This window comes from Oreochromis niloticus, linkage group LG18 (assembly GCF_001858045.2).
Source record: "Oreochromis niloticus isolate F11D_XX linkage group LG18, O_niloticus_UMD_NMBU, whole genome shotgun sequence".
Taxonomy (NCBI): Eukaryota; Metazoa; Chordata; class Actinopteri; order Cichliformes; family Cichlidae; genus Oreochromis; species Oreochromis niloticus.
Genome location: NC_031982.2, coordinates 1,812,546 through 1,830,743, shown reverse-complemented (window position 1 = coordinate 1,830,743; position 18,198 = coordinate 1,812,546). Strand labels below are relative to the sequence as shown.

The following is an 18,198-nucleotide window of genomic DNA, read 5'->3' as shown; positions in this document are numbered from 1 at the left end:
TCTCAGTAAAGACATTTATTAACAGGCTGGAGTAGCTCTCAGTATTTAAAAGTTTAACACATACTTTACATTGTCATAATTTAAAAATACATGTTAGATCTCAACACTAGTGACATCAATATGGAAAAGGCAACCAGTGTGCAGACATTAATGCTCCAGCGAGACATGATGCAGAAACAGTTTCTGCATCATGTCTCTGAGCTGGCAGTGACGCTGTGACACGCGTGTGACAAAAGATCTGCTGAATCACAATATTCACATGTTTAGATATGGAAAAATACAGCAATTACACACAAACACACAAACTGTAACTGAATCTCCAAACCACAACCAAATTTGACTTTACATTACAAATGATTAGTTAATAACACTTCAAATTACCTAAGACTCAGGGGTAAAACTGATATCACCAAACTGACATGCAGAGTGCACACTGATATGATCAATAGTTAGAACAGGCTGTTTTTAGCAATGTTGGATTTTTTACAATAACAATCAAACACAGTCATGTTCAACGTCATCATCTTTAAACACTGCACTTTGCTTTCTAATAATCAGTCATTGCTTTGGAACTTTAGCACAGTTTTTCCAGTCAAACACCTTTCCTACTCTATCTGTTGGGAAGCAGTCAGTTTCACATTCCGAGTCAGGGAGTCAGATTTCACATTTCTACTTTTGTCCAATTTTGTTTGTCCAAGTCCAGATGACATATTCGTCCCAATATTAATAAATGAAAACCAGCTAATCACCATTGATCTCCAGTTTCAGAAAAAGCTCCTTGCTCATGTGTAGGAAGACAAAAATGAGCAACATAGAAACCAACAGCGTGGCGTTTACATGTCATTTGTTAGGCCCCATAAATCCAGGCCTGGTCATCGGGCGCCCGCCCCCTCCAGGTGGATCCCCGATTTGTCATTTCCTGTGAGGTCATCCAGCACCAAGATCTATTTTCCCATTAAGGTTTTTGGGGGGAATTAAATCATTAGGGCTTTGTTTTTTTAGCTCTTCTATTTAAGATTGAATAGTAATAATAATACAAAGGAAATACTGTACCAGCCTTAGAAAGAAACTAAGAACTCTTTCCTTGCGTCCTTTCTTTGTATATCCATACTCGCCTGTAGCTAGTAGTGTTCAGCTGTACTGAAACATAAAAAACAAAACAGCTTTCCTCAAAGAACTGCATGTTACTGTGGATTCTTTCCATTTATATATGTTACAGGAAATCATTCAATGTTAGGTTCATAAACTGCAGTACCTGAGTGTTTGAGAAGGATACAGTACTTCAATGGTTGGTGGACGTGTGCATGTGGACTTGTAGTGAAACATTAATGTTCAGCTTTTTCTTGTCATCATAAAGCACCCACCCCATTCCTTTTGTATAAAAAATATTGATTGATTGGTCTAAACTAATCACTGATCAACTCAAAAGGCATCGACAACAAAACACATTTATTTATTAAAAATCATTATGAATCTCTTGTTGATGTAAATGCACTTTTAAATAAATACATTTGCCTTTATCCCACAAAATAAAACAACTACATCTAATGTCACAATATTGTGTCTAAGTTCAAATAAATATTTGCTTTTCTTTCTGTCCTTTTAGAGATATTATTATGAAACCTGACTGAATCTCATAAAGTCTAACTTTCAACAGATTCATCTTGAATATGAATATATATAAAAGGGAGTCTATGTAAACAAAAATACAGCTGTGCAATAAAAACATCGAGGAGCCTCAGATGCACATCAGCACCAAACCTGTGCAGGCTGCAGCCATCTGATGCGTGGTTTTGGTCACACACTGGACAGTTTGTCTCTGTTGTAGTGTCACTGATGTTAGTGGGCTTTGTATTTGGTGTGGAATCTCTCCAACAAGGCTCTCAGGATGCTCCCTGGGATTTGCTGATGTGTGTCTATCAGAGACTGGACTGCTTGCTGCACCTTCAGAGTAAAGAAAACAAATAGAGATATTTTTTTTGCATTGTTCAAAAATTAACGTTTGGTGGAAAAGCAAAACATCCTCCACTAGAATAGAATAGAATAGAATTCAACTTTATTGTCATTGCACATGCACAGGTACAGGGCAACGAAATGCAGTTTGCATCCATCCAGAAGTGCTTTAGCCGTGATATAGATATATTACAATATATATTAGCAATAATATAGATATGTAAGTATATTACAGAAATGGGTCTATTATGGTATGTTATAATGTACACGGTATGAAGTATGTTACGAATATGCTATAACTATAAGTATGTACAGGCTGTAGTGAGTACAAGCTATGTACAGGCTATGAACAGGATATAAATATGAAAAACTATACAGAATATGAGATATACAGTTATACAGAAATGTGAACTATGCAAGTTATAAACAGTTGTAGGATTAAAAATTATTGTATGTACAGAATGATTATTTACACAGAACTATACAGTAGTGCAGTTAAGATAAGTGAGATATGTGGATAATTTCTACAGAGGCTATATAAAGTGCTAGTTGTTGTGAGTGGTGGTTCAGTCCATGTTATTATTGTGTGTTTGAGGGTACAGTTGTCCATTGTGTGTGTGTGTGTGTGTAGGTGGTTGTGGGTGTGTGTATGTTCAGTCCATGAGTTTAACGTGGGTCAGATGTCAGGAGGCAGAGTTCAGGAGTCTGACAGCTGTGGGGAAGAAGCTGTTCCGGTACCTGGTGGTCTTAGTCCGGAGGCTCCTGTAGCGCCTCCCAGAGGGCAGGAGGGTGAAGAGTCTATGTGATGGGTGACTGGGGTCTCTGATGATTTTCCCAGCCCTTTTCAGACACCGCTTCCTGTAGATGTCCTTTATGGCAGGAAGTGGTGCTCCGGCGATGCGCTGGGCAGTTTTCACGACCCTCTGCAACGCCTTCCGGTCCGAGGCAGAGCAGTTCCCGTACCAGACTGTTATACAGTTGGTCAGGATGCTCTCGATGGTGCAGCGATAGAAGTTCACCAGGATGTCTGAGGACAGGTGGTTCTTCCTCAGAGTCCTCAAGAAGAAGAGGCGCTGGTGAGCCTTCTTGACCAGCTTGGAGCAGTTGGTCGTCCAGATGAGATCCTCGGAGATGTGGACTCCCAGGAACTTGAAGCTGCTCACACGCTCCACAGCCGTCCCCTTAATGTGGATGGGTGGATGTGGGTCAGCATTCCTCCTGTAGTCCACGATGAGCTCCTTGGTCTTCTCGGTGTTAAGCAGCAGGTTGTTTGTGTCGCACCACTCAGCCAGATGATCCACCTCCTCCCTGTAGGCGGCCTCATCGTTGTCACTGATGAGGCCAATCACCGTGGTGTCATCTGCAAACTGAATGATGGTGTTGGAACCATCAGCAGGTCTGCAGTCGTGGGTGAAGAGGGAGTAGAGGAAAGGGCTCATCACACAGCCTTGTGGTACACCGGTGTTCATTGTGATTGTAGATGAGCAGCGGTTATCCAGCCGGACATGCTGGGGGCGGTTGGTCAGGAAGTCCAGTAACCATTTGCAGATGAGGGAACTGATGCCCAGGTCTGTCAGTTTCCTGATGAGTTGTGAGGGGTGGATTGTATTGAATGCTGAACTGAAGTCTATAAACAGCATTCTGGCGTAGGTGTTGTTGTTGTCCAGGTGTGAGAGGACAGAGTGCAGTGCGATGGAGACTGCATCCTCTGTGCTCCTGTTCTGGCGGTATGCGAATTGGTGGGGGTCCAGGGTGGGGGGGAGACAGGATTTGACTAAACTAGTTTAGTTTAGTTTAATCAGTTATTAAGTTATAATTAGAGATGGCACGATACCACTTTTTTATGTCCGATACCGATATCATAAATTTGGATATCTGCCGATACCGATATGAATCCGATATAGTGTGTTTTTTAATCAATAAAACTGTTTTTTTAATATCTTGCTGCATTTTGTATAAGTTCATACTCAAGTTTAAATAAACAACAACACTAAAGCTATTCTGTTATACCTGTATGTAAAAAATACACTGCACCCAAAATATTTCATAGTTCAGCAACACTGATCAATCTAATAAACTTAAACCTGCTCCATCCTCCCTATTCTGGTATTTTAAAGAGTACTTAGCAGAAATATTAAGCAACCTAACTAATAGGGTTGCAAACTCCCAGCAAAATAAAAAAAAAATAGGGAACCACCCCCCCACCCTCCACCTCATGATGCTTAATCGACTAATCAACTTTAATTTGATGCAGGGTGAAAAAAATGCACAGAAATAAATTATTTTTCAAGAATAATTAAATAGATTCAACATCTTTCTTCTACAGAATTGCAGACTGCACAGATGGTATCTTCCCAAAGGAAAAAGTACTATAGCTTACTAGGGTATATTAGACTTAACAGTTACTATATACAGTAATGGACTTCTATACATTTTACATCAGATTAAAACTTTGGGTGTAAGATTCAGATAATTATTTATTAAAAGCTAGACATTTTAAATGAGAATAAGAAAGAAAAGTATGTCTTTGTGCCCCCTTTTCCCTGTTCATGCCCTATCGGCCCCCCTGGCTAAACTTTGCTAGATCCGCCCCTGCACAGTTACCAGCCGTCAGCTACGTAGAAAAGGATCCTGGTGTAGAAAGTAATATTAAATACATTCTAACAACAGCTTATCAAGCTTAAACGTGCTGCTGTTGTTCAGCCGCTGGTTTCCTCTTTCTGGTGCAAAGTGGGCCAAAAACAAAGAAGAGAGACGGACTCGCCACAGAAAAGCCGATCAGCTGATCATTGATCAGTTTCATGATTGAAGTAGCAGCAGCAGAGGGAGAGAGAGAGAGGCAGTCGCTCCATATATCGGTTGTTAAGCTTAACGTGGGAACGCTTTACAAACATTCAGAGATGAACTTACACACTTGCTTTACTTCTCTCTGGGATAACTTCCTCAGAGATGAAATGCTGGTTTGGTAGCGAGGCTACAAATACACACAGCCGCTCTATCACGTGAGCACACTGCTCCGACGTGCTACGGTTATGAGCCGAGTTACGCCGTGTGGCAAGTTGTGTGAGGTGCTTTTTTGATATTTAATGGATCGGATTACATTTTTTATTTTTCGCCGATATCCGATCCAGTAATTTAGGTCAGTATCGGACCGATACCGATACGTAATATCGGATCGGTCCATCTCTAGTTATAACCAACGAGTTTTTTACACTCATTGGGTATGACCTACACTCCCTGAAGAGTTAGCATGTATGAAATCCTGTAAGAGCTCAGTTCACATCAAAAATCTGCTCTGTGGCCATGTCACCCTGACCATAGATGGTTCGAGTATTTCTGAAATTGCTGAACTTTTATATTTTTTGGTGGGTTTTTTTTTTTTTTTTTCAGAATGTGACCATAAAAAAAACACATGAAAAAGTATGCAGCACTTCTGTTGATTGAAACCCTGTGCTGATGAGAGGTCAGAGGAGAATGAACTGTGCTTAGCCAAGACGGACAACACATCTAAATCTGAGGCCAAAATGTACCTCGCTTTGGAGGTGCTCTGTCTAACATGGAAACTGGGCGTAGGTCCTAGGACAGACCCAGAATCTACTGGAGAGATTATGTCTGTCTTGGGAACGCCTGGGAAGGAACTAGAAAATACTCTGCTTAGCCACCTTCGGATGATAATGGATGGAGATGCATGGATGGATGGACAGAAGAAGACAACATCAAGCTCCACTAACATCAGTGAAAAACAGAAATGTAACACTGCAGCAAACACAGGACCACTGAAATATGGATGCCTGAAAAGTTGAAAATCACTGGCTAGTGATAAACTGCATTTCTGCAGATGCTACCACAACACCAGCATGTTAAATATCCTACCAGGGGGAAAGGACACTGGACTATGTCAACAGTGACATTAAGCAGGCCTACAAAGCGACACCCCTGCCTCATCTAGGACAATCTGACCGGCTCTCTCTGCTCCTCATCCCAGCAAGTACTTAACCAAGCACCCAGAGTAGATCACACAGGGAGAAATGGAAGGTTCAAATCCAGAACCTTGATGTGCAAACCAAAGCACTGCCATGCTGTTACTATTTGAAAGTAGAGATTAGAATGAAAGGAAGCAAAAGCTTACTCACTTTCTGTGCTAGTTCAGCAGCATTTATGTTGGGGTCATAAGGGATGGGATCCCCAAGGAAGGTTCGAAACTTCACAGGAAATCCACCATAAACAGGAGCTATAGGGAGACGAAATCTCTCATAGACCCAGCGGAAAAATCCTGGACAGACACATCCAGAGAAAGAGCATGTTAGATATGAGCTCAGACAGCAGTGCGTGGAGAGGACCACTGATGTGGCTCGGTGTTATAGAAATAAAATGTATGAAAATACAGTATTATACAGCACAGTATCATTATTGTGATCAAGCCCCGGTGAGCTCCACAGTGTTGTACTAGGTTTAATGAAGAGTATAACTCGGGTCAGACGCTTCATTACAACAAACTTCATCTTATTTTGATTCAATTTCCCGTACCCGAATACTACAACAGAACACAGCAGCAATACAAAAACTACGATAAATGACGGCCTTTTAGTCTTTTTCAATGATAGGTTGCAAATATGTGCTGTGCTCCCTTGAACATGTGTCCCTAACCCTGGGAACAGACTGGCTCACATCCCAGGTCTAATCTGGCTGCCACAGCAAATCACATCCACCCACAGCACTCAGGGCACATCTGATGATACAGCGCTTTAGTCTGTACACTTTAACTATTTTATCTCATTGTCATCCAATTCATAATTACCAATTAACCAAACCTAACCACAGTCTTTGGACTGTGGGAGGAAACTAGAGGAAACCCAGTCAGGAGCAGGAAGACCAGATGCTACGTCTGAAACACCAGCAGTGTTTTCCTGCAGTAATATTGTAAGTGTCATGGCTAAATCTGAAATTTCTTCAAAACTTACTGAGTGTTCCCAGAGATCTGAAGCCTTCCCGCACATTCTGTGTAAACATTGGAATTACTGGCTGAAAAACAGAGAGCGCAACACAAAGAGATGATTAGAGAGAAGGTTATTCTATCACAGAATTATTATAATTAAATGTTATAGATTTTAAATATATGTATGATGAACGGTTCACAGATATGCGTGCATGTAATTGCAAACAACAGTGTCCATCTACATGTGATGGCTGCTACACATAATATATATAATTTGTTTCAACAAGTTTCATTATAAACTTGTCTGGAGGGGGACAGACATACATACATAAATCATTGTAAGAAGATCTTTATTTAGCCTGGGAAGACTTTATAAGCTGGAGCATCTTCTTATTCATCACTGATTGAAGAAAATAAGAACAAGCCTTGGTTTCTCCCTCACTGTAGCCAGGCTGACAGAAAGTCTGAGCTTAAAGCATTACTCTAATGTTAATGAGCAATGACTTCATGAACATCTTCACAAATTAAATTTAACCATTAGAGAAAAACTTACTCACAACCATCTCACAGATGTAACATTAAATACAGCAACTTTCAATACCACTGATATTTATTTATTCTGATCAAGCTAACTTTAATATTATAATATAATATAATATAATATAATATAATATAATATATATTATATTATATTATATGTGTATATATGGTATATTTATGCTTATATCCTTACTCTCATTGCCCTTATTGTATCTGTAACATGCAACATCTGTCGGTGCTGTGCTACTGGAAACTGAATTTCCCGGAGGAACCCACCCGAGGGATTAATAAAGTTTCATCTAATCTCTAATCTAACTTCTATAATGACTTCCTTCGAGTCATCAACGTGTCTTTTAGACCCTTCCTACAAGTCTGCTCAAAGACGTCCTGAGCAGTCCTTATTTGAAGCGTTTCAGTCAGGTTTCAGAGCTCATCACAGCACAGAAACAGCTTTAGTGAAGGTTACAAATGATCTTCTTATGGCCTCTGACAGTGGACTCATCTCTGTGCTTGTCCTGCTAGACCTCAGTGCTGCGTTCGATACTGTTGACCATAATATCCTATTAGAGCGATTAGAACATGCTGTAGGTATTACAGGTACTGCACTGCAGTGGTTTGTATCATATCTATCTAATAGACAGCACAGACAGGGTTCTGTGCAATGATCAATTCAGCCCGAGCACTGACAGGGACTCAATAAAGAAAGCATATTTTGTCCATACTGGGTTCTCTTTATTGGCTCACTGTTAAATCCAGAATCGAATTTAAAATCCCTCTCCAGACAAGGTCTTAAATTATCAGGCCCCATCTCATCTTAAAGACCTTGTAGTACTGTATCACCCCATTAGAGCACTTCACTCTCAGACTGTTGGTTTACATGTGGTTCCTAAAGTATTTAAAAGCAGCGTGGGACGCAGAGCCTTCAGCTTTGTTTGTTTGTTTTGTTTCTCTGTGATTTATTCTAGCTATGGTCAGTGATAAAGTATTAATCAAATAGGGCAGGAACTGTATTGCTGTGGCCTGTTGATGGTTCAAAAACATTTCAAACACTACCCGCTCTGTACTGAAATGTGACTACATTAAACTGAAACAACGCACCACTTGAGAATCAATGGCGACCTGGGCAAAGCCTTTCCGTTCGCCCCAGAGGAGAGGGTAGGTCTCATCACTAAACAGAGCTTCCCGTACTCCTCCCGGAGAAATCGCCAACAGGTGACCGTTCTTAAGAGCCCGAACACACTCCTCCTGAGGACCATGGATCACACTGAACACCTCCAACAGCAATTTGAAACCTAAAGTAATGAGACAGGACGACAGAGTAATGAACAGACGGTCACAGGTAATCACCAATACTTTACTATACTATGCCCATATTTCAAAGTATTCCCAGTGCATCCATTGAGTGTGAATGTTAGATAAAAATACAAATGTCACAGTATTTTTGTAGCTAGCATGACCCAGAGTACTGAAAGTCTGCGGTATAAAAGGCGAACAGCAATGAGGTTAGCAGTCCCTATCTGTGGAGCTCCTTTGTTGTGCATCAGCCAATCACAAAGGACCGCCCAGTCCAGCGATGCAAACATCACATTTTTCACCTGTGGTTTATCTGTGGGCCAACACAGCTTCAATGCATGCGATGTAATGGCGACTGATTAATAATCATTTGCTCGGTGTTGACTTCTTTAGTACAGGTTGTTATTTACGTAACACCAGTATCTTCTCCAGCTTCGGACCTCAGTTGGAAATTTTGATCAAGAACACATATTTTATCTCAAGTGACTCCACAATTTCTTCCTCTTCTCGATCTGCAAAGATTCTGGTGATAGCTAACATAATTTCTTTCTTTGTATGTTCAATGAAAATTTTCTATTAAGAAAATTATATAATTTTGGTTTTTGTTTGTTTTTTTCAGCTAAAAAGTAAAACAAAAACTGAGTGAGTACCCTACAAGTGGTTTCATGGTTTAAGAGCATTTGGGGAATAATGACCACACAGTGATTCTGGTAAAGTGTTTAGTGTGTGCTCCGTGTTAATGTTTGCACATGGGTCAAACAGTCCTGCGTACAGTACCTGGGATCTTAAAGAGGAAATGGTCGGCTACAGAGTGGCAGGTCCGTCCCTTCTGAATGATAACGTGAGCGAGGAAGTAGTAGTAGTCGACTGGAATGGCTCCGTGATAGTACACGATCAGAGCTGGTCCTTCATCAGGAATCTTTTCCATACCATGAATCTCATACCCTAGTACACAGGCCAGATAACATTAGGGATAAATAAATTATGCATAGATGGTGCTGCATTAAAGATTTGGTAAGTACTTTATTGTCATCTTCAGAGTTTGGAAAAAAAAGACTTTTTGGTTGGTGGAGAGGTTTCACCACTGCAAGGTTCTGATTCTTCAGTTCTAAAACAACTGATGGAGAGTCTCAGGTATTAACTGTGGACCTGAGGGTTGGTGGCCCACTATTAATCACACGAGTCATTGCGTGAGCCAAGGTATCGACCAAGGTGTGGTCTATTATGCCCCACCCTGCTATCATGTGAGTTATTGAGGTCATATGAGCCAAGGTCTGGACAGGACTCATCCAGAAAGGGATCTCAAGACTACATCGTCTGCAAAGCCACCATGTGGCCTCAACAATGGTTGTTCACAGCGTCTCACAGCGATGGTGAGTCAACTGGTGCATCTATATTCTAAAGTTCAAACACTGGTAATCTGAACAGACTGTATGTGTACAGCTAAGCCTTGTCCTATTAGGCTGGCTTAACATTTGCAGAGTGGTTGTTTGCTCTCGCTTCTACACACTCCTCACTGGACTGCAGAGCATACACCACACTGTTTAACTTGTGTTTGGGTGTTTTGTTCTTGGGATTCACGAGGACAGAAAGTTAAACCTGCAGTTTGGTGTCAAGTCCACGAGAGGCTACACGAAGCTCTCCATCAGCTGTTAGAATTGAACTAGCCTGTTGGACGAGGGGTGACATTCCTTCACAAACCAAAAAGAAGCCTGGCTGCCTTCTTTTCAAGCACTCAGGACTACCATGATTTAGATGACTAAGAACTTATACACACATGTATATTGCTGGCTTTAACCAAAGGGAGGCTATTACTTCTAGCAGTGGTAGTAGAGCATTGTGTCAACATAAATGAAGGACCATGGTGTCCTACCATGCCAGATGGCTCCATGTCCGTCCCACAGAGTAGCTAAGGTCTTCCTGGCTCCATCCCACAGGTTGTTACAGTAAGCTTCTTTCAGCTGATTCTTCCTCTGGTAGAAGAAATCCGTAAGCAGAACTTTAACACCTGGTCACGCTTTCAGGAGATCATCAATATTCACTTTTTATAACATAAGTGAACATGATCTACAATGTAATGAAATTATCTACAAATATAGACACTAATTTATACAATTATACAAATGTTTGACATTTACGAATCAGTAAATAGGTTGCCTAAAATGCCCTCATCTGCAAAAGACATTTGCTTGACAAAAACACTCCAGCATGTCCTAAATAATACTACGCTATGAAATACTAGAGCACATGAAATCAGCTGACCTGCTCATCAACAAAAAGCGTCATAAACTCTTTACCACTAATGCAATGTTTGTTCCCAACGATTGAAATTAATGTTATAAAAAAAATGAGACATCGTGAAAATACAGTGAAAATCATTTGAGCTTCACCTACTTCCAACATGCATGGATAAGATCTGAAGACGTTAAAGCAACACTTGTAAGTAGTGTAAAGAACAACTATTACTTTAATGACATATTTTGTTTCGCGGCCGTTATCTTGACCTTGACGAAGGCCACAAGCTGAAACTTTGCAGCATTTTGGAACGCAGGCTTGTTGGAACTTATATCTCAAAAATGAGAAAACACGAAATGAAATCAGCCACAGAGCAAAGGTGACATCAGTGCTGAGCTAGAACGCAATGATGTGAAAGAGCAACAGATCATCATTACTTTAAGAGCTGAAGGTCAGTCAGTCCAAAATATTGCTAAAACTTTGAATGTGTCCCCAAGCGCAGTCGCAAGAACCATTAAGCACTACGAGGAAACTGTCTCACATGAGGACGCCCCAGGAAAGGAAGACCAGGAGTCCCCTCTGCTGCTGAGGATACATTCATCCGAGTCACCAGCCTCAGAAATCACAAGTTAGCAGCAGCTCAGCTCAGAGCCCAGATAGATGCGCCACAGAGCTCCAGTAGCAGACACATCTCTACATGTTCAGAGGAGACTGTGTGAATCAGCCCTTTATGGTCAAATAGCTGCTGAGAAACCGCGACTAAGGAAAAGCAACAAGCAGAAGAGATTTGTTTGGGCCAAGAAACACAAGGAGTGGACATGGGGGGGGGGCTTTACTGGTGACACTGTTGGGGATTTATTCAAAACTGAAGGCACACTGACCCAGCATGGCTACCACAGCATCCTGCAGCAACATGCCATCCCATCATGTATTGTTCAACAGCACAATGACCCCAAACACACCTCCAGGCTGTGTCAGGGCTGTTTGACCAAGAAGGAGAGTGATGGAGTGCTGACCTGATGGCCTGGCCTCCACAGTCACCTGACCTAAACCCAATGGAGATGGTTTGGGATGAGATGGAGCGCAGAGTGAAGGCAAAAGGACCAACAAGTGCTTTCAACCATTTCAGGTGACGACCTCATGAAGCTCATGGAGAGAATGCCAAGAGTGTGCAAAGCAGTAATTAAAGCAAAGGGTGGATATTAGGAAGGATCTAAAATGTAAAACATGTTTTGAGTTTTTTCACACTTTTGTTTACTACATAATTTCATGTGTTCATTCATAGTTTTGATGCTTCAGTGAGAATCTACAATGTAAATAGTCAAGAAAAATAAAGGAAAACCATTAAATGAGAAGCTGTGTTCAAACGTTTGACTGGCAGTGTAGAGTATCCAATCACTAAAACAATAAAATCTAAAGTGTAAGACGGGGCAGTGAGAGGAATTATCAGGAGAGTTGTTGCATTTAATTATTAGTTTATTATTCATCTCTGACCGGTTGCAGCAAACAGCCTCCCTTCCTGACTGGAGGTTTCTTCCTGTTCAAAGGGACTTTTTCCTTCCCACTTTTGCCAAAGTGCTTGCTCATAGGGGGTCATATGATTGGTGGGGTTTTCTATGTTTTCTTTTTATTATTCTAGGGTTTTTTACCTTACGATATAAAGCGCACTGAGGCAACTGTTGTTATGATTTGGCGCTATATGAATAAAACTGAATTTAATTGAATTGGTCCATGAGCCAAGGAGCTCTTGTGGAGAGCTACAGAAAAACCTGGAATCAGCAGGTACTATTGTTTCAAAGAAAACAATGATTAATGCACTCAACCACCATGGCCTGTATGTATGCTCACCACGCCCCACTGATAAAGAAAAAGCATGCTGAAGTACATTTAAAATTTGCTGAACAACACTCAGACAAGCCTGGGAAATAGTGGGAAATGTATGCAAATAGTTACTCCATACAGGACGTGGCCTGAAGTTGTCATTATCAACTTTTATACAAAGTATTAAATACATTTCCCTGTGTCATTTTTTATTATTACACATTACTTATTTTATAGACATCAAATGTTCGATTTATTTGCATGTGTGGATTGGATGGGTAGCTACTGATAACCAATTCAAGACTTCCAGTTGGGGAGAATTTGATGCCAATTTGATGTCCATTAATTACAGGCGACCTATTTCTTAAATAAATTTCTCAAATTTTTTCATTAAGTTCTTTTCTTTTCCCTATTTTGTCACCACTAATGCTTCTGGTGCAAATATCTCATAAATAGGAGGCATGCAGGTTCACTGAGTTAAACATCATGCCTATGTCACATGACACACAGTATCCACAGTACCTATACGTAATAAAGAAAGTGTCTTTGTGGTTCAGATGTTGCTCAGAAGAAGCTGATTTAAAAGTGTATTAGTCCACGGGCGTGAAAGGAACTGTTACGATTGGTCAGAATTCGCCCATAAAAACGTAACAAAGGTTTTTAGTTAACAGTCTTTTCATTTAAATAAAAATTTTTAAATAAATATAAAAAAAATAATGGCATGCCAGCTTCTAGATTTTTTATAGGACAAATCTTACGAGATCAACTCGTAACAGCTTAAAAGTCAACAAAAAACTTCCAAACTTTGAGAAGACCAGTGTGGTTGTTACAATAAACACAGCACTCTTTTCTCAGGATGCTTTACTTTTTAAATTCATTTCTGGTGAGCAGCTGAAACAACTTCATGAGTGTTATAAGAACTTTGCTGAAGCACATTGGTCTTTACAATCACAGCTTGCTGTCTTTAACAGTGTCAGTATTTTTCTTTTTATGTTTGTGGGGCAATTTCTCCAAAACTTCTGTTGATCACAATTATTGACAGTCTGGTATAATAAGTGGGTTTGAAATTGTGCAGGGCTTGTCTGCATCAGTTCACTGAATAGCGCTATCGAGATGTGAGGATAGCCAAATTGGCCAGCAGGTGTCACTGTGGAGAGAGGTTTCAGATTGTTTCAAAACTTCGATACAATTTTGGCACAAATGCTTTGAATGTTTCACAAAGCCATGTTTTCCCAACATTCCCCCTCCCCAGTCGGACTGGGAGTGACATGTTTGGCCACATGGTCTCCTGTTCTGGATGTCTCAGTGGCGATCAAAAATGATGTGCGTTTTACAGATAATTGGGGGAAAAAACAGTAAGTAGAGTTGCAGTTTAACACGTCTCTCTGCAACAAAAAAATCGAAGAGACAGTAATAGCACAAATATAACAGCCTGGGGCACCGGTTTAGCTCAGCGGGCGAGCAGGCGAGCATATGCCGTATGGCCCGAGAGCAGCAGCGGCCCTTTGCTGCATGTCTTCCCCCCTCTCTCTCCGTCTCCCCTCTTCCTGTCCATCTACACCAGGGGTCAGCAAAGAGAAGACGGAGAAAATTAAATTTTATTTATGTAATGAACACATTGTCACCCCTTAAAAAATAATAACTAAAAATAAAGTCAACCAGTTGAAGGTGTCTTTTAAATGAATTAAAAAGCTGAACTTAAATTATCCATGTAGCAAAAGAAAAACAGTGAGCCGTCATCCTTATATCGCCTTCTGGGCTTCCCGGAGCGGAGCCTTGACCAGAATTTAAAAAATAATTGGAAAAAAGCACTATGCTCCTAAAAAATTAAAAATAAATATTTTCAACATATCTGCATAATATTTATTTTACCGGGTTAATGTGCTTCGCGGGGCGTGGCCCGCAGTGACGCTGCAGGAGAGGCAGACGTACCTGAGTGGCATCCGCAATCACGCCTCACCTGCTTGCTCTCTCTGCTCTTGTTTGTATGTGTCGGGCTGTGCGCTGGAAAGCTACAGCCGGCTGTGTGTGTGAAAAGTGGTCAATAAAGAGATGCTGAAGAGCATGTTCATGTAAACATCGTCGGTGCCGTGATGTGTTTACAATCGGACTTCTGCTCCTGAACCTCTGCGCACAGCGTCTGCTGTACGAAGTCACTTTCATCTTTACGCAGGACTGTAAGCTGTCGTCTGTGAGGCGTGTGCGGTGTTTGTTTTTAACATAGTTCATGGTGGAGAACAGATGCTCACATACATATGTGGATCCGAAGATCGACACGCCACAAATTAGACATACTGGTAGGCCACTCTCGTCAGAAGTAAATACAAATGACTCTGCCCAGGCATCGTTAAATGTTGTATTTTCTTCAGATATTTTTCTTTTCTTACAGTTCTCCATACTAGGCCTACCTGGGGCTGAAAGTCTCGGTAAACGCACGTCGTTTCGGCGGGTATACCGGCTTCAAAGAGTGTGACGCTTATTTTGAACAACGAAAATAATAAAATATAACTTTATTTTTATTATTCAAGATCGCAATAATCTTCCAATTTAGAACTACAAGTTTTAAAAAAGAACTAACACAAATAAAAAACACTTCAGTTAAATACTTATAATTTATTTTTCCGAGCCGCAATATAAGGACTAAAGAGCCGCAGGTTGCCGACCCCTGATCTACACTGTCTCTATCCTATAAAGGCTAAAAAAAAAAAGGTGTGATGTCAACAAGCATAGTCAAAAATGTCTGATGTAAGTAGGTTAAAGTAAACGACTCATTGCCAACTTCCTGACATTACATGGAGTATAGAGAGACCATTATTTATCTAAAGTAGTGTTGAAGACTTTCCCGATTGAATTAGAGAAAATCCAAAATAACTTCTAATTTGTGCACCCAATTTTTACTTTTTAAAGTAATGAAAGATGTATGCTGTACAATCTTTCCAAACCTGGAAAAAGAACAGTTCAAAGAAATCATTACTTTGAAGAAAAGTGTTGTGTGTTATATGTGCAGTAATGACTTTTTTGGAGTAATGATCCCAACACTGATCACAACAAACTGGGGAAACACCTCCAGTGTGCACAGACATTTGACCATGCATGAATTTAATGTCTGTGACATACTGCTTAGAGATGGTCTCAATGAGAATTGATTATGCAACTGGATTTACTAAATTTTTATCAATTCCCATCCCTACTTAGGCCTCATATATAAAACTATAAAATACCACTCAATACTTTGAATCAACTGGTTTATTTTTTTATGAAATAACAAGTGAGCAGGCCTCACCTGTCCATGAAACTGCTTGCCAGTCAACTGTCCCTCTAAAAATAGGGAACTATGTAAAAAAAAAAAAAAAATAGCTGTGAACTCCTTTACTTAAATCTGAAAGTCTGCACTTCAGTCAGACAGTCCTATAAATACTGTGCAGATGTCGAGAGGCAAAGCTACTAAAATTGTGTTTTTGTCCCAAACATTATAGAGGGAACTGTAGATGATAACTAAACAGTGAAGGTCTTTGATTTGTGTTACTCTATTTATGTGACTGAGACTGTAGGGACTGTTTACGTACCTTGTAGACATGAAGGAAGAGTATAGAGAGGTAAAGGAAGATAACGATGAGGAAAGGCACAATGAAGACGATGGCTAGGGGTGTGAAGACCCACAACAGGTATTCCAAGACACTCAGATAGTCCTCTTGATCAAGACCTGCCCATTCCTCCCATGCATGAAACAAACACACCTGTTGACCAGGACCAGAATGTCAATACTAACATCCATCACTTTGGTCCAGATGAAAACATCTCAATAATTACTGGATAGGTAACTTTAAAATACGCAACACATTCTTGTTTGTATTAGCATTACTTTTAAAAACTGGTTAACAGTGTTATGTAACATTACAGTTGGACATAAAATACCACTGAGGGAGAATCTAGAGTTTCTAGGCGATTGACACCATAGAAGCTCTTTTCACAACTTAACATGTGACATAGTGATAGTATAACACTCTTTGTAATACCAGGTGAGATCGTAATAACAACTACATTTCGGGACAAATTATCTACATTTAAATTTAGAATGGCGTGGGGCCCACGATCTGAACGCCTCCTCTGTGGAGGAGAGGGCCTCAAAGAGGGCTGGAGAGACATCCCATTATTCAAACTGTGGGACTTATTATCCACTTGTTGCCAACATATTGTGGAAAATCCATCCATGCATCTTTTTCTGCTTCTCCTTGTGGGGGGCTGGAGCCTATCCCAGCTGTCTAAGGGCAAGAGGCAGGCTACACCCTGGACAGGTCGCCAGTCTGTCGCAGGGCTAACACTATGGGCAATGACTCACCAATTCACCAAGCACTTTGGACTGTGGGAGGAAGTAGGAGTACTGGGAGAGAACATGCAAACAGAAAGATCCGGCCTGATTGTGGAATTGAACTCAGGACCTTCTTGCTGTGAGGCAACAGTGCTAACCCTCTATTATGGAAAATTTGTTGTATTGTGTGCGTCTTAAAATAAAATAATGCATGAACACCAAAGCTGATGTTAAATAAATAACACATTTGTTTCTAGGTAAGCTCGATTTCATTATCAAGTCCTAGGTGCCTGTAATGCATGGACAGGATGCATACCAAGAGAGAGAGAGTGTCCTCCGCGCCCGTCAGACATGACTGGTTGCCAGTGCCTGACATAGTGCTCTGCTCTCAGCCACGAGAACTCCAGCTCAACCGAGTGACGCTCAGATCAGGTCTCAGGTAGACTGCATAGAGAACACCGGCTGCTACATAAGAAGGAGGTATAGGAGGACACCGCTAACTCAGTTCTGTGACTACATTTACAAATACACAGTCGCAGTGGATTACGCAGATCAGAAAAGATGTAAATAGCACGTATTATACCAACTACAATTTCTAATAAACACCAGCAGCTTTTTAACATCAAATCAAATGACAGCAACTTTACATAGCATTAGTATCTAGAACACCACCACCTTTTTACTGGGAATAGGAAGAGGCTACATTTGATCAGCAAAATGACAACAGCGAACTCGGGCTACGGTATAATAACTGACTGAGAGCTAAGTCTCATTGAAGGAGCCGGAAAATCTGACATTTCTCAATAAGCCAACTCCACGGTTACAAACATAAAAACGGTACCTACCGACTGCTTACTCGGTAAAGCGTGCCATTAGAATGTAGCACGATATTCAGTATTACACTAGCAAAACCTATACTTCTTAGAGCTATCAACTATCCTGTTCATCAACCCGGAACGTCGTTGGGGGAACACAGAGTCACAGATTTCTATCCTAAAACTGTGCTGTACCGATGAAAGAGTTCTTACTGGCTTACAATAAAGAGTTTCCGGGTCGACTCGTTCGCTTCAAAATAAAAACAAAACTGAATTGCACCAGCTTTCAAACAGTA

The 18,198-nt window shown here is 40.7% G+C and overlaps 1 protein-coding gene across 19 annotated transcripts in view; it reads right to left on the bottom strand.

The window, feature by feature from the left end:
- tmem68 (transmembrane protein 68) overlaps window positions 1-18,198 on the bottom strand; it is an 18,624-nt gene continuing 426 nt past the window's right edge. The window contains exons 1-11 of one of the 19 annotated variants that reach the window (XR_002057224.2): window positions 17,933-18,132; window positions 17,404-17,552; window positions 16,345-16,515; window positions 10,596-10,695; window positions 9,500-9,667; window positions 8,528-8,721; window positions 6,915-6,975; window positions 6,087-6,226; window positions 1,256-1,944; window positions 1,054-1,140; window positions 1-944 (exon numbers count right to left, since the gene is read on the bottom strand). Coding sequence is in view for 7 of the 19 variants with exons in the window: in XM_005461528.4 (XP_005461585.1) it covers window positions 1,840-1,944; window positions 6,087-6,226; window positions 6,915-6,975; window positions 8,528-8,721; window positions 9,500-9,667; window positions 10,596-10,695; window positions 16,345-16,515; window positions 17,404-17,463 (999 nt within the window). In the remaining 12 variants the exon portion in view is untranslated. Of the gene's footprint in view, window positions 1,945-6,086; window positions 6,227-6,914; window positions 6,976-8,527; window positions 8,722-9,499; window positions 9,668-10,595; window positions 10,696-16,061; window positions 16,111-16,344; window positions 16,516-17,403; window positions 17,553-17,932; window positions 18,133-18,198 lie in introns of those variants that run through there. The other 18 variants (XR_003214968.1, XR_003214967.1, XR_003214969.1 and 15 more) reach the window with 18 other exon arrangements.